The sequence below is a fragment of the Ovis aries genome, chromosome 16, assembly GCF_016772045.2.
Source record: "Ovis aries strain OAR_USU_Benz2616 breed Rambouillet chromosome 16, ARS-UI_Ramb_v3.0, whole genome shotgun sequence".
Taxonomy (NCBI): Eukaryota; Metazoa; Chordata; class Mammalia; order Artiodactyla; family Bovidae; genus Ovis; species Ovis aries.
In genome coordinates, this window is record NC_056069.1 from 39,530,240 (window position 1) to 39,547,054 (window position 16,815).

The 16,815-nt window shown below is 44.5% G+C and overlaps 1 protein-coding gene across 50 annotated transcripts in view; it reads right to left on the reverse strand.

Annotated features, from left to right (window-relative positions):
* RAI14 (retinoic acid induced 14) overlaps positions 1-16,815 on the reverse strand; it is a 162,174-nt gene that overhangs the window by 44,761 nt on the left and 100,598 nt on the right. For 48 of the 50 annotated variants that reach the window (XM_027980133.2, XM_060400527.1, XM_060400514.1 and 45 more), the window contains one exon: positions 16,330-16,460. In XM_027980133.2, the coding sequence (XP_027835934.1) occupies positions 16,330-16,460 (131 nt within the window). Of the gene's footprint in view, positions 1-16,329; positions 16,461-16,602; positions 16,783-16,815 lie in introns of those variants that run through there. The other 2 variants (XM_042233892.2, XM_042233891.2) reach the window with 1 other exon arrangement.

A 16,815-nucleotide genomic window follows, 5' to 3' on the forward strand; every position in this document is an offset into this window, starting at 1 on the left:
AACGAAATGCCAGACTACTTTCTAAAGCACCATTTTACATCTCCAGCAACATGAGGGCTCTAATTTGTCCACATCCTAGCCAAGACTTGTCTGGCAAATTTTAATTTGAGAGATGAGAATTTTAATTACACCTAAATTTCCCACAGAAGAAACACTTAAGTCTTTCTTAATGAAGCCTTTGAGGTAGTTATTGTAACTAATTATCAGCTGAAATTTCTCCTTAGAGGAATAGAAAAGTGAAGGCAAAACGAAATCAGAACATCCTTGGGCTTTGTCTCTGCAGGCTTTTACACCTAATTAAAAAGTGGGGCCTTTCCTTTTAAAGACAAGCAATGTCACTCAAGCATCAATAGGAATATATTTTATAAGAGAGTCTATTGGCTTATCTCTTCATTTAAAGAGGTCAAGAACTCCATGGAGGAGGCAGGGGTATAAAAACCTTTATCCATCTGTCCAACCCCAGGCCCAGTGACAGGGACACTCGTCACTGCCCAAGGATACAGCAGGGTGACCGTCCAGATCCCAGGACAGCTGAAGTGACAGCATTTCAGTAGCCTGAACCTTGGATGCTCACAGGGTGATCCATGGACCAGGAGCTGTTAGACATGAAGGCTCTCAGGCGCCACCCAGCATCACTGATTCAAAAGCTGTATTTACAAGTTTCCCAGCTGATCCCCATGTACGTGACTGCTTTCAAAATGCTGCTCTAAACAGAGGGCGAGTTCAGAACTTCGCACCATCTTTTTCACCAAGGCATCCATTGTTTCAAACTTCTTTTGAAAACATAATCCCTTAGCCTTGAAAGCAATCTTGTGGATTTGCCCCACAAGAAAGGAATCGATGCTGTTTTAAGTTTCATTATAATAGGCCATGTTTAGCTTTCTTGCAAAAAAAACTCAGCTGGGCCCTTCAACAGAGGGGTAACTAAAGGGCACAAACAGAGCGGCCTGAAGATTTACTTCATGCTCCTTTGATCCCTTTGCTGCTTACTGATATTTGGAATTTCTCTGCTTTTGTCACTTGGAAAGTTCCCAAGGTTTCTGCGCTTAAGAGTTTTATGATTCCCCATCCCGCCCAGAACCCACCAACCACTCTTTCCTCTTCCTCCTCCCTCCCTCCCACTCTCAAGAGAAGACTAAGAAGACCTGGAGAGCCCAGAACAACAGATGGGTGGCAGCCCAAAGGTACAGAAGGGGAACAGCAGGAAAAAAACGAGTAGCCCAGGAGGCTGAAATACCACGGCTGGGTCTGCTGCCTTGTTATCATGGTTGAGGTACTAACTTCATTTCTCTTGCCTCTAAACCATATTTGAGCAACTTAAAAAACAAACAAACAAACAAAAAACAAAAAAACACAGCAGCATCAACAAAAATAGCAGCATTTCTCTGGCAGTACAGTGGATAAGAATCCGCCTGCCAGTGCAGGGGACATGGGTTCTATCCCTGGTCCAGGAAGATTCCACCTGCCCTGGAGCAACTAAGTCTGCACTCTGCAAATACCAAGCCCTTGTGCCTAGAACCTGTGCTTCACACCAAATAAAGCCACTGCAATGAGTAGCCAAAGCCCGCACACAGCGACAAAGACCCAGAGCAGCAAAAAATAAAAATAAATAAAAATTTAAAAAATATTTTTAAAAGCTGCTTATCTATTGAAATACCATGCCATGTAACTCATTACATCCCCCAACAAGGCTCTGGAAGGAATAACTATCATCATCCCATTTTACAGAGGAGGAAGCTGAGGCACAGAGAAGTCCAGTGAACTTGCACAAAGTCCCAGAACCAGTAAGTAGGGGAGCCTGAATTCTGACCTTGGTGTTCTGCCTGCAGAGTAGGCCCTTCATCACCACACTGAGAAACCACAGTACTTGTTAGATCTGCATGCAAACTATGAAACACCACATGATACAACTTACTGGCTATGCCGCTCTTAAAGAAACAAAGTTGAAATTAAAATAACTAGAAATATTTGGCCAAGAGGCAAATACAGGCTTCTTACTGGGGCAGATGAGGGTTGCCCGTGGTCTCAAATGAAAAGGACTGTATCCAATTGCCACAGCACACAGAGCCCAAAACAGAGGCTTCATTTCCTTCAAAATCACTCAGCAAGTTGTGCAAACTTTCTCGAATTCAAAACCTCGGGACAAGGCCACAATATCCTTGAAGGTCCTTAACCCGAAGGGGATCTGAAACTGCTGCAATTCAAAAGCCTGTGATGGCCATGAAGGTTCCTTCTATCTTGCAGAGCTATTACCAGCACAATTCTTTTGGTTCCTGTTTGCCAGCTGAACCATATATTTGGAGGAGACACAAACTCGCACGGCTACTTTCAGAAGACTTCGATTGTTAACGCGTGTTCATTCACAGATTTCACCCAAACTCTTTCTTGAGTGAAGGATTTCACCCCAACTCTTTCTTTCTTTACAAGCAACCTAACTCCCAATCCCAAAAGAGCTGGCCAGCTGAGTGAGGTCAGGAATGTAACGGGCTGGCCACCACCAGCAACTCTCTAGTCCTGTCCACTGTTTCTGCAACCAATTTTTTACTCCCCAAGTCAAGCTATAGAAAATAACCACACACCAAACCCTACTAGCACCATCAGACACACCCAGAATTCCAGCAAGCTAGAAGACTGAGAAGAATAAACTGGTCTAACATTTCGCTTCATCAAGTCAGTGAGGCTCAGAGAGGTTGAAAGTAGTGAAAGTGTCAGTCGCTCAGCTGTTCCTGTCTGACTCTTTGTGACCCTGTGGACTGTAGCCCGCCAGGCCCCTCTGTCCATGGAAGTCAGATTCCTCTGCCCATGGAACTCTCCAGGCAAGACTACTGAAGTGGGTTATCATTCCCTTCTCCAGGTATCTTCCTGACCCAGGGATCAAACCCAGGTCTCCTGCATTGCAAGTGAATTCTCTACCATTTTCTGAGCCACCAGGGAAGAGAGGTCAGGGAAACATGGAAAAGATCAGGACTTGAGTTCACTGCCCTGACCCTATTAGCAGTTCCTCCCTGCTAAGCCCACATCTCCCTTCTTTCTTTTTAAAGCTCTTTATTTCCAAGAGAAGAGTAACAGTGGTCAGTGAGACTCAGAAATACTTCACAATAATAACCAACGTTTCCTTTTATTATTTATATTATTATTTAACAATAATAAAGCTTTTCAGAGTTGGACTATAAAGAAAGCTGAGCACCAAAGAATTAATGCTTTTGAACTGTGCTGTTGGAGAAGACTCTTCAGAGTCCCTTGGACTGCAAGGAGATCCAATCAGTCCATCTTAAAGGAAATCAGTCCTGAATATTCATTGGAGGGACTGATGCAGATCCTCTGGCCACCTGATGTGAAGAACTGACTCCTTGGAAAAGACCCTGATGCTGGGAAAGATTGAAGGTGGGAGAAGGGGACGACAGAGGATGAGATGGGTAGATGGTATCACCGACTGGACGGACATGAGCTTGAGTAAGCTCCAGGAGCTGGTGATGGACAGGGAAGCCTGGTATGCTGTGGTCCATGGGGTCGCAAAGAGTCAGACATGACTGAGTGACTGAACTGAACTGAGAACATCAGCATTTCCCCCAAACTGTCTGTACTTTAACTGTATTCCTTTTGTGAGGCATCTTTCTGGAGGGGGAAAAAATATTAGATCATATGAATAAGGGAAATTAAGTATTTGGAATTAGGATTTAATCCAAATTCTTCCAGTGGCCCACGAGGTTCTATATGAGGGGCTACTGGCTGATCTCATCTTCTAGTTGATTCCCTGTTTGCTGGGCACACCAAACACCCTCCTACCTCAGAGCATCTGCCCAGCTGTTCCCGCCACCAGACAGTTCTAGAAAAGTGCATGGCTTGTACCTCATTCCAATTCAGGAATCTGCTCAAATGAAGGTTTCTGTTCAGAGAGGCCTTTCTTAACCAGGTTTATTCATAGTGGCCCCTAGCTGCTTCTTTTTTTTTTCCAGTGCACCTGACATTACGTTAAAGAGGCATGTGACTATTGTCTGACTGTCCTGTTAGAATATACCTTCCATGATGGCAGAGGTTTTGTCTAGCCTATTGCAATTTTCCTAGCAGAGAGAAGTGATCTGGGGTGAGGCATGGGGGTAATGCACGTTTCAGTTTTGAATTTGTCTTTTCTATCTGAAGTTTCTATTTTGTGTTTCACTAAACCAAGGCACAGGCTTCCCTGGTGGCTCAGTGGTAAAGAATCTGCCTACCAATGCAGGAGACTCAAATTCAATCCCTGAGTTGGGAAGATGCCCTGGAGAAGGGAATGGCGACCCATTTCAGTACTCTTGTCTGGGAAATCCCATGGACTAAGTAGCCTGGGAGGTCACAGTCCATGGGGTCACAAAGAGGACTTAGTGACTAAAAAACAACAATCCAAGGTACACCTATAAACTGGCAAGACCATGTTTTTTTCAGGTGGTAAGTTCTTAAGAGAGAAGCTGTATTATGTGTTATGTTATTAACTTTGCTTCCCAACATCATATCATATAGTGTGTTCCCTGGACCAGCTAAGACTTTAGCATCACGGGGAGCTTGTCAGAAATACAGATTCTTAGGATCTTGCTCAGAATCAGGGAAGAAGCCTAGCAATCTGTGTTTCAACAAGCCCCCTAGGTAATTCTGAAACATGTCCAATTTTTAGGACCAATAGCATTGTTAGCAGAAGCAGGAACTAAAAGTCAGCATTCTTTGGTTTTGGTCTCAATTTAGCAATCTCCAAGTATGAGACAATAAAGTCACCCACACTCGTCAGCTTTCAGTTCACTCACCTGGTCCATATGATCAAGGAAGCCCTTTACAGCTCTCAAGTCTGTGATTCCAACCCAGTCTACCAAGTGTTTCATGGGACTTACTTGCTGCAACGCCTAAATTTTAATGAGGTCATTGAGCTCAAATGAGGCTTTTGCTGCTGCTGCTAAGTCACTTCAGTCGTGTCCGACTCTGTGCGACCCCAGAGATGGCAGCCCACCAGGCTCCTCTGTCCCCGGGATTCTCCAGGCAAGAACACTGGAGTGGGTTGCCATTTCCTTCTCCAATGCATGAAAGTGAAAGTGAAAAGTGAAAGTGAAGTCGCTCAGTCGTGTCTGACTCTTAGCGACCCCATGGACTGCAGCCCACCAGGCTCCTCCCTCCATGGGATTTGCCAGGCAAGAGTACTGGAGCGGGGTGCCACTGCCTTCTCCGAAATGAGCCTTAGCATACATTAAATATTTCAGTGGGACAAACCTTAATCCTAAGACCAGGATTTCCGTTTCAGATTATAATCTGAAGGAAAGGAAGGCATCCCTGTCTAATAGCTTCTAGTCAAAAAAGCCTTGAAAAACTATTCTCCTCTTGTAGCAGGGATCAACTCCATGGGCCAAGAGAAATCGCCTCAGGCAGAGAAGTAGTAGGCCTGCCTGTGTTTCAGCTATTTCAAAGGCAGGTGCAGCAGCGACTCTGATCACTGCTTCTATCAGTAACTGAGGTAGCAGACAGTTTGAAAAATGGGAACACTGATTGCCTTCTCCTGGTAAACATTTCAGGTAGATATAATAAAAGGTGACTGGCATGAAATAAATAAAGACAGTAAAAACAGGATTATTGTTATTAAGTACCTATAATGTGCTAAGAGTCAGCCATGCTTCTTCTCAGGACAGAGGTCTCCTAGTGACAGGAGGAGGAGACGCTGAGATGAAAGATCACATACGCAGAGCTAAGAAACCCCGAGACACTTAAGCTGAACATTAGCTCTTTTTCTTCAGGACTGTTTGGTTTCACAAATGCAGTCTGAAAGCAGCACTTAGGAAGTATGAAATTTTCTTTAGGGCAAAAGATTTGTCTCTTGTATTCATGATCAACACAAACAAATAGAGGAAAACAATAGAATGGGAAAGACTAGAGATCTCTTCAAGAAAATTAGAGATACCAAGGGAACATTTCATGCAAAGATAGGCTCGATAAAGGACAGAAATGGTATGGACCTAACAGAAGCAGAAGATGACCCAGATAACCATGACGGTATGATCACTCACCTAGAGCCAGACATCCTGGAATGTGAAGTCAAATGGGCCTTAGAAAGCATCACTATGAACAAAGCTAGTGGAGGTGATGGAATTCCAGTTGAGCTCTTTCAAATCCTGAAAGATGATGCTGTGAATGTGTTGCACTCAATATGCCAGCAAATTTGGAAAACTCAGCAGTGGCCACAGGACTGGAAAAGGTCAGTTTTCATTCTAATCCCAAAGAAAGGCAATGCCAAAGAATGTTCAAACTACCACACAATTGCAGTCATCTCACATGCTAGCAGAGTAATGCTCAAAATTCTCCAAGCCAGGCTTCAATAATACATGAACCATGAACCTCCAAATGTTCAAGCTGGATTTAGAAAAGATAGAGGAACCAGAGATTGAATTGCCAACATCTGCTGGATCATCAAAAAAGCAAGAGAATACCAGAAAAAATAATCTACTTATGCTTTATTGATTAAGCCAAAGCCTTTGACTGTGTAGATCATAACAAACTGTAGAAAATTCTTCAAGAGATGGGAATACCAGACCACCTTACCTGCCTCCTAAGAAATCTTGTATGCAAGAAGCAACAGTTAGAATTGGACATGGAACAAAAGACTGGTTCCAAATTGGGAAAGGAGTACGTCAAGGCTGTATATTGTCTCCCTGCTTATTTAACTTATATGCAGAGTATATCACGTGAAGTGCCGGGCTGGATGAAGCACAAAATGGAATCAGATTGCTGGGAGAAATATCAATAACCTCAGATACGCAAATGATACCACCCTTAAGCCAGGAAGTGAAGAAGAACTAAAGAGCCTCTTGATGAAAGTGAAAGAGGAAAGTGAAAAAACTGGTTTAAAACTCAGCATTCAAAGAACTAAGATCATGGCATCCAGTCCCATCACTTCATGGCAAATAGATGGGGAAACAATGGAAACAGTGACAGACTTTATTTTCTTGGGCTCCAAAATCACTGCAGATGGTGACTGCAGCCATGAAATTAAAAGATGCTTGCTCCTTTGGAAGAAAAGCTATGACCAACTTGGACAGCATATTAAAAAGTAGAGACATTATTACTTTGCCAACAAATGTCCATCAAGTCAAAGCTATGATTTTTCCAGCAGTCATGTATGGATGTGAGAGTTGGACTATAATGAAAGCTGAGCACCGAAGAATTGATGCTTTTGAACTGTGCTGCTGGAGAAGACTCTTCAGAGTCCTTTGGACTGCAAGGAGATGCAACCAGTCAATCCTAAATATTCATTGGAAGGACTGATGCTGAAGCTGAAACTCCAATCCTTTGGCCACCTGATGTGAAGAACTGACTCATTTGAAAAGACCCTGAATGCTGGGAAAGACTGAAGGCAGGAGGAGAAGGGGACAACACAGGATGAGATGGTTGGATGGCATCACTGACTCAATGGACATGAGTTTGAGCAAGCTCCAGGAGTTGGTGATGGACAGGGAAGTCTGGTGTGCTGCAGTCCATGGGGTCACAAAGAGTCAGACACGATTGAGTAACTGAACTGAACTGATTCATGACTCCCAGACTCTATTACCCAGAATGGGTGATTTATACCAATTTCCAAACCTTTCTGACCCATACTTTTCTCTTCACAAATTACTCCAGGGTGATTGAGAGCATCAGATGAGAAATACTGGGGGAAACCGACATGATCTTTCTAATGGGTCAAAGATCAACTATCTGTTGACTGAAGGACACATATGAAAGTCCCCAGCCCAGTGTTGGGTACTCAATAGTAACATGACAAATAACAATTGTTAGTTGTGTAAGATAAGTACAGAAGTAAACAAGACCCATCAAGTTCTAGGTGGTTTAAGAGAGGTAGTGGTTGAGGTCAAGCTCACCCCTGTTGGAAATTAGAAAAGACTTTATGAAAGAGAGGGCAAACTGGACCTTGAATGACTCTGCGGCCTGTATGGTGGTGGTGGTGGCCTTTTGTAAAGTGTCACTTTCGGGGATGCAGGCAATGAAGCAGGAGTATTTCTAAAGGACAGGCATGCGTTGAGTGATGTCATGTGCCTCAACCCTTGAACTGTCTGGTGGCTGCCAGCGTGAGAACCTCCTGCCCCAGGTGCCCCCTCCTCCTGCGAGGTTAGTCTGGATGGAGGTCAAGGCCTGCGTGTGCTGCCGGCCACGCCCACTCGCCCCGGCCCCGCCCTCTATCACAACTCCGTTTCCCAGGCTCTCCTGACCTTTGTATGTGGCGGCAGGCCTCGCCCCTGAGGCAAAGCCAGATTGCTGCAACCCTGGGCAACAATAAGCCATCTGAGTGTCTAAAATCCTTCCTTTTCAATATACTTAATCCAGCTTTGCAAAGTTTCAAAATGAAAAAATCCTGTAACCCCCACCAATATTTTAATCACTGTAGTTCTTAATCCCCATATCTATTCTCATCAATTTGCACCACTTCCCTGGTTACAAGTCTTCCTTCCAAAGCAGTTTTGCAACCTGATCTGTTCAGCTTTAACCCATGACACTATTTCCCTATAAACACCTTGTGAATTATATAACTTTAACATAATTTACTTTATGACAAAATTTATCTTTCATTTTAATTTCACTCTGTGCACAAGCATGATATATACATGTATGTGTGGATGGTCTTCCCTGGTAGCTCAGACAGTAAAGAATCTGCCTGCAATGTGGGAGACTGGGTTCAATCCCCGGGTTGGGAGGATCCCCTGGGGGAGGGCATGGCAACCCAGTATTCTTGCCTGGAGAATCCCCATGGACAGAGGAGCCTGGCGGGCTACCAGCTACGGGGGTCACAAACAGTTGGACACGACTGAGCAACTAAATGCATGTGCACACACACACACACACGTGCATGTATGCTAGAAGACATTTCACCTGGGCTCCTTGGGCCTTCCTCAGTTCCCCTGTAACCTGTCATAAGGGAAAACCTGTGGGAAGCTTTGGGCTATAAAAGCCTGGGGTCTCACTGCAGAGTAACCAGCACCATGGATCTCAGCTTGGGCTGACCATTCAAGCTGCCTGTGTGCTGAAACAACCCCATGCCCAGACTGCACCCCATAGGAATTATACAGGTAGCTCTGAGGGTGATGCCTAGCACTTCTCAAAGCTGTCCAGGAAGCTTCTAATCGGAGTTGAGAACCACAGATTTAGTTGCCAAGTGGGTCCCTGACCTTGAAGTGCTATGATAAGCTCTGGAGGAAGGAAGGAAATAATGACCATGGTACTGTTTTTCTTTTCCATTTGGGATGGTCTCCATCCACCCAGTTGCCACTTCCTCTGTCCCCATCACATCCTCCCAACCCATCCTCTCGGGGCCACCTTGCATCACAGGAAGCATTCCTTCACTACTCCAGTGTATCGCCACCTCTTCCCATCTTGAACCCCTTACAGTTAGTATGTTACGATTTAGCACTTAATTATTCTCCAGTACTTCCGTTGGTCTTATCTTCTCAGCCAGATGCTGTGCATCTTTTAGGCAAGGACCATATCTTCTCCCTTTTTTTGTTATGTGCTTATGAATGATTTTGGAGCACTTTAATACCTCCCAACTAGACGCAAACATTTGGGTACATTTGCAAGACAGGAACAGACATTATGTCACTTTCAAAAACGTACTTGACCAGAAGCAGAGTAGATATGCTATAAAGAAATTATAGCTTTCAGTTCATCCCTCTGCCAGATATTAACAGGATTTAGACAAAACACAGGGTGGTTTTGCCTGGAAGGCGATTTTGCTGAGAAGGAGGCTGCAATTACACATAAAGTATACTGCAGTTTTAGGTAAATGAATTTGAGAGCTGTGAGAGAAGGCAACCAGGTGGTATGACTTGATTTCCAAGACTGACTTCCAAGGGTTTTCAGTTTTGGAAATCTCTTGGTTATCTCTTCCAGAAAACAGGAAGAGTCAGAAGTACAGTAAGCCACTGGCCAGAGAAGCCCCTTCTCATACCGATCTGCAGAATTTGAGGACTACCTCTTCTATTTTACATGTAAGTGCCACCGAGTTATCTAAAAATACTTGCACAAGTTCTTGTTTTCAAAGCCAAAAAGATCAGGTTTTTGAAAGGTGGGCTAAACATGGATGAAGACTATATATATATATATATATTTGTCTTTATACACACACGGCTGGGTGGTATTTCTTCAAATACCACAGTCCCAGCAGTGATTTTATTTAGTCTGGTTGTTCCTAAAACAAACACACATAACTTTAATTACATGCACATCCAAATGTAGGGGAAACCATCTTGAAACAATTAGCTTGCTCTATGGTGAGAGGTTTTCGGGCAATGACATCTCCCCCTTCCTCACCTCCACTGTGGAAAGAGAACAGATGGGCTGAGGGAAGCCAAGCTTGACTCCATAAACAGCCTGAGGCTGAAGCTCTCTACCTGGCTCTATTTTGTTCTCTTCTGACCCAAGACATCACCTTTCTTTTACTCTTTGTGAAATGAATTTCAGTTATTTGATTGCTTCCCCCCACTTTTTAACCTCTCTTAGATCAGTTTTAGAGGAAAAAAAAAATTCAGACAAGGTCTCTTATCTCTCCCTAAAGGAAGTATTCCAGGAAGAACTGAAAAGTCTGAAGAATTACTAAACCACCCATCTGGTTATTGACCTTGGGTTATGGAAGCTTCTGGAGAATGTCAACCGAGATGGCTGCCTCATTCTTGGGACTTTTTGGGTTGTCTGATTCTCTAGGTAGTGAGGGGTGAGTTTGTCTCTACTGAAATTGCACTGGAAACTGGAAGAGATGTGTGTCAGGTCGTGATGTTCACCAGGACAGCTTTTTCCCTCTTGAGCCCCAAGTTAGTTCATCCCTAACAACTTTACCCATGAGACAGTACCAGCAAAAAGAGTGTTTTCTCCATTAGAACCATGCTGAAAAGTTCCCTTACACAAATAGCAGCCAAGTGCCTCTTATATGCCTGGAACAGTGGGAGAAACCAATAGCACCACTGAAATCATAGGATCCCTGTCCTCACAGAGCTTCCATGTTGTAAGGGATTTGAGTCATTCAGAAAACACAGATCTTGGGGGCTTCCCTAGCAATCCAGTGGTTAGGACTCTGCACTTCCAATGCAGGAGGCACAGGTTCAATCCCTGGTCAGGGAAGTAATATCCTGCATCCACATGGCATGGCCAAAAAAAATACAGATCATATTTAAGCTGTAGAGACTTTTCTACATCAAGTTTTTCAATCAAGATTCTAGTAACTCAAAGAGAAGACAAAATTGTTTTTAAGAGACTGAGAATACCAGGGAGGAAGGCATTCTGGACTAGAGAACCTGGGGCAAACACCTAGATGGTCTCACAGGAGAAGAAGGCAGGGAGCAGACAGTGCCACCTCCAGCACAAGAAACAAGTAAGAAAACAGCAAAACAAGGGCAGGGCCACCAAGAGGCCCTTGAAAGCCAAAGTCAGGACTCCAGGCTGTTAGGCAATAGGAAAACCCTATGCATCACTGAGTAAGATGACAAAACGGGTTATCACAAAAGCTCATTAGAAGACAGGCCTCCAAATTCATTTTGATATGGAGGTGTGCATAAATCAAAGGGTAAACCCTAATGAGTGGGCAGAGAACGAGGCCAAGTCCTGTCAAGGACCTAACTTCCAGGTATGTGATCTAGTCTTACCCTTGGGAGACAAATGCAAACCATTCTATACACATCCTCCAACAAATGCAGGCCCTGCAAGCTCCAGGGGGCCGATGGAGCCAGAGTTCTTAAGGGAGGAACACTCTGCACTGGCCTGCCCTGAATTCAGCACTGCTCCTAGGGAGTTCCCCATTCCCCTGACACCAAACCAGATGCACGTGGAAAGAACAGGAACAAGAACAGCAAAGTCTCCATAGCTTGAGGGGCATGCACATACACGCAGGCAGGAATGCACAGATTAGACTAACCCAAAGCCAGAAGTGTAGACTTGCAAGGTAAGAATGCTGAAACCAAGGGAACAATGCTGCTTGGGGCTCACTGTTACAGCAGACACTTGGCCTTGCAGAATTACGTGGTACCAAAGGGACAGGCTTTCCTAGTGGCTCAGACAGTAAAGAATCTGCCTGCAATTCAAGAGACCTGGGTGTCATCTCTGGGTCAGGAAGATCCCCTGGAGAAGAGAACAGCTACTCACTCCAGTATCCTTGCCTGGAGAATACCATGGACAGAGGAGCCTGGAGGGCTACCGTTCATGGGGTTGCAAAGAATTAGTCACAACTGAGTGACTTACACACACAGAACAAAGGGACAAGAGTGATGATTTCTAACCCCACAGCACCCCTCCCCCTTCCTTCTCAACACTAAGACCATTAGATTTGAAAGAAAATATGAAGCCAGATAGGTTTAATTCTACAGTGGCTTTGAAAACTAAATTCTTACCATTATCAGTTAGTAACTTTAAAAATCAAAAGGAACAGTCCAACCAGAAAAGTTTAATGTTAGCAGATGATGTCTTATGAAAAATCTTGCACGGAAAAATTAATTACCTCCTCTCTTCCTTTTGCATAGAGTCTCTCTAGTTTTCTACCTAGGTGTCACTGACGGGAAAAATGGTGGCTTGTAAGTGCAAAGGCAGAGATGTTAGAAATGGCTCAGGGTTAATTCAGGGAGAGATCCATCACGTGGACCTTAGTTTTATCATCTTTTAAATGAAGGTGGTGATTTTTTTTATAACTGCTGTGTGCATTTCCAGTTGAAAAGAACAGAATGAACTAGTGATTCATGCTACAATGAGGATGAACCTTGAAAACATTAAGCTGAAAGAAGCCAGAGACAAAGGGCCTCATATAGTATGATTCCGTTTGTATGAAATATCTAGAATAGGCTGATTCATAATGACACAAAGCAGATTAGTGGTCGCCAGGAAGAGTGGGAGGGGAAGTTAAGGAGTGTCACTGTTTAATGGGTGTGGGTTTCCTTTCGGGGTGATGAAAACTTTCTGGAACTAGATGATGATGGCTGTACAACATTGTGAATGTACTTAATGCCACTAAAATGGATACTTTAAAATGGTTAAACTGGTAAGTTTTATGATGTGTATATTTTACAATTAAAAAAGAGAGATAAGAGAAAATAAATTTGACCATTTGTTCTATACATAATGAATATCTTGTTAACAAAAGGCACAGATTGATCAAGGTGATCATAATTATGGCAAAGCTGCTAATCTAAGTTTTCTTTTTTTTTAGTGAGTATTGTCTTGGACAAAACTATCATGAACAGTTCCCTTCTCTTTCTCTGGGATGGCTATAAAGGTTGTCTTGTGCAGACATCTGCAGAGCCAGATTGGGAGGAGGAGGAGCCTAGAAAGTTGTATGGCAGTGCGCGGAGTAATACAAAAGCACCAGGCCTACTGCTAAAAATCTCAGAACAGGCTTAGGAGGGTGGCCTCTGCCACTGTAGCTCAGAGAGTGTGAACTCCAAATGTAGCATCACAAGAAAAGGTTAATTAACTCATCCAACAAATATTTATTGGCCATCTACGAAAGAACTTCCCTGGTGGTCCAATGGTTAAGAATTCGCCAATGCAGGGGACACAGGTTCGAACCCTGGTCTGGGAAGATCCTACATGCCAGAGGAACTAAGGCCCTGCACCACAACTACTGAGCCTGTGCTCTAGAGACTGTGAGCCGCAAATTCTGAGCCCGTGCATCTAGAGCCTGTACTCCACAACAAGAGAAACCACCACAATGAAAAGCATATATACCACAACAGAAAGTGGTCTCTGCTCACCACAACTACAGAAAGCCTGTGCAGCAATGAAGATCCTATGCAGCCAAAAATAAATAAAATTATTTTAAAAAGAATACTATAAACCAAGCCGCTGGCTAGACAATTCCAGCTGGGAACTGTAAGGTCACAGTCCCTTCTAGCAAGGAAGTTATAGTCTAGAGTGCGAGAGACGTAAGAACTAACAGTTACATAAGGTTGAGTAGGCAACTGATGCGACAAAACATTAGCCAACACCCAAAGCCAGCCTACTACCCTGACTAGCAAGTCAGGGCTCCCAGGGCTCCCTTGTGCCCACACCTGCGACAGGCCTCTGCCAAGAAGTCAAGCTGAGGCTGGGGGGGTGGAGTTCAACTTAGGGTGACTGGCTGAAAGGACAAGCCCATCTCCTACAGAACCAGACCCTGACCTGTGTGAGAACGTGTACCCTCTCCTCTTTATGTGCTGGCTAGCCTGGTTCCTACAGAAAGCTTAGCCCTTTGAGCTTCCTTATGGCTGCCAATCCACAGAGTTGGGGTCTCCTCTATGGGATCATCCTTTTCTATGGGTGCTGGGAAGAGAGGTTAATTTGGGGCTTCCCGGGTGGTGCTAGTGGTAAAGAACATGCCTGCAAATGTAAGAGACTTAAGAGATGTGGGTTTGATCCCTGGGTCAGGAAGATCTCCTGGAGGAGGGCATGGCAACCTGCTCCCGTATTCTGCCTGGAGAATCCCACGGACAGAGGAGCCTGGTGGGCTACAGTCTATGGGGTTGCAAAGAGTCAGACACGAGTGAAGCAACTTAGCACACAGCATAACACTAAAATGGGACAATTTTCCCTGACAATTTGCCATTTATTCTTGATATCTATGTTTCAATCTACACTCAATCTATTTTCCGGAGAATGGTTCTCTCTGGTTGAATCTACATGGGATACTTTTTAAAATATGGATTCCTGGTCCTCTGCCTAGACCAAATGATTCAGAACATCAGGGTGGGCATGACATTCATATTTTAAAAAGCACCCCAGGGTGGACTTCCCTGGCAGTCTTGTGGTTAAGAATCTTTCAGTGCAAGGGACATGAGTTTAACCCCTGGCTGGGGAACTAAGATCCCACAAGAAGTGTAGCAGGATCAAAAACAAAGTTGAAAAAAAATAGAAATAAGAGCACCTTAGGAGAGCAACAGTAATCTAGGACAAGAAAGGAAGGGAGCTGGCTTTATCAAATGCTTACTGTGGGCTGGGCACTGTGCAGCTTTTTACACCTGGCACCTATGGCTGCAGGTGCCCCTCCTTCATCCTTTTAGCGGTGTTCTGGCCGTGAGCATTATCGCCCCTAGCAAAGGCACTCAACCTTGCAGAGTCAGGAGATCAGGAATAGATACCCCAGGTTCCTTACCTCTTGGGTGGGACAACTCCGAGTGAGTGAGTGAGTGAGTGAAGTCACTCAGTTGTGTCCGACTCTTTGCGACCCCATGGACTGTAGCCCACCAGGCTCTTCCATCCATGGAATTTTCTAGGCAAGAGTACTGGGACAACTCTGAAGCATACTTTAAACCTGGGGTAAGCAAACTAGTTAAATTGTTAGGCTTTGTGGGCCACACAGTCCTTGTCTTAAGACTCACATCTGCCTTTGCAGTGCAGAAGCAGCCATGAACAATGCTAAATGAATAGGTGTGGCTGCATTCTAACAAAACCTGATTTACAAAGGCAGACAGTTGGGCCATAGTCGGCCAACCCCTACTCTAAGTCTAGGCAGATTCCCAGAGGTCCTTAGGGGGAATGAGTCTCAGTTACTCATAGCAGTAACCTGTCAATAACATGCTATAGAGGCTTCATTCCCTTACTGTCCACTTGCTGAGATCACGGGCTATAAAAACTTCTTGCACTCAAATCCACACCTCACAGCCTGCTTCTGGGGTCACCCAACCAATGTCAGTATCTTGTTTTATTCTCATAACTACCCTAGAGGTTGAATACTGTCATCTCCACTGTATAGTGAAGAAATTGAGGTGCGAGGACTACACAATCCTCGCTGATAAAAGTCCAGATTAGAAATCTAAACTCAATAACCTCTCTGTAAGATGACCAGCGTAAGGAAGGACAGAGGAAGAGATGGTTGGATGGCATCACTGACTCAATGGACATGAGTCGGAGCAAGCTCCAGGAGATGGTGAAGGACAGGGAAGCCTGGCGTGCTGCAGTCCATGGGGTCGCAAAGAGTCGGACACGATTGAGCAACTGAACAACAAATACTATAAATAATAAGGTTTCAAGGTTATGGAAAAAAAAAAAAAACTTTCTCTTTTACGCTGTTTCTAATCTGGGATCAGATTCATTTCCCACCTATCAGTTAGTTGGTTACAAGGCTGGTTGCTATTTGTTCTCTGGCAAAATCTTTGGTTACACCAGGAACAAATGTAACCATTCAAGGCAAAACTCAAATGTGTTACTTGGAACTCCGAGAGGAACTAGACTAAAATATCCTCTTACATATTTTAACAAGGGGTGGCGGTGGGGGCAGTACTAGATGCTCTTGCAAAGTTTCCCTAGGGATCCTGAGAACTTCAGAGAACAAGCTGAGAACCCAGACGTGGCTGTCAGAAGCCAATCTCGTTAACTTACGCGGTCTTGCCCTCGCTGTCATGCTTGGTGGCGCTGGCCCCCTTCTTGCCCAGCAGCGAGGCCACCTTCTCGGCATCTCCATTCTCCACGGCCTGCAGCAGTCGGTCATCATTCTTGTTCCACTCGTTGGTCTGTGGAGCAAAGGGACACGTAGAGCCAGTAAGTGACAGCAGCCACGGCTATCCTGCCTTCAGGATCTGGAACGTCCCCGCTCTCCACCCTCCCCGTCACTCAAATGAGAACCTGCCCAGCAATGGGCAACTTTAAAAATACCTTTCCCTTCACCATGGAGACACCTAAAAAGGCTGGTTTCCCAAAAGAAAACATCCACAGTTCAATGAAATAGCAGCCGGTCACCAAACTCTGCAACAAAGCAATTTCTTTCAACTGAAATGGGGAAGATGAAGCAACTTTCAAAGACCAAGAGGCCAGTTTACACATTAGCTTATTTGTGGCTAAACTTGACAGCTCGCACTGCAGAACACT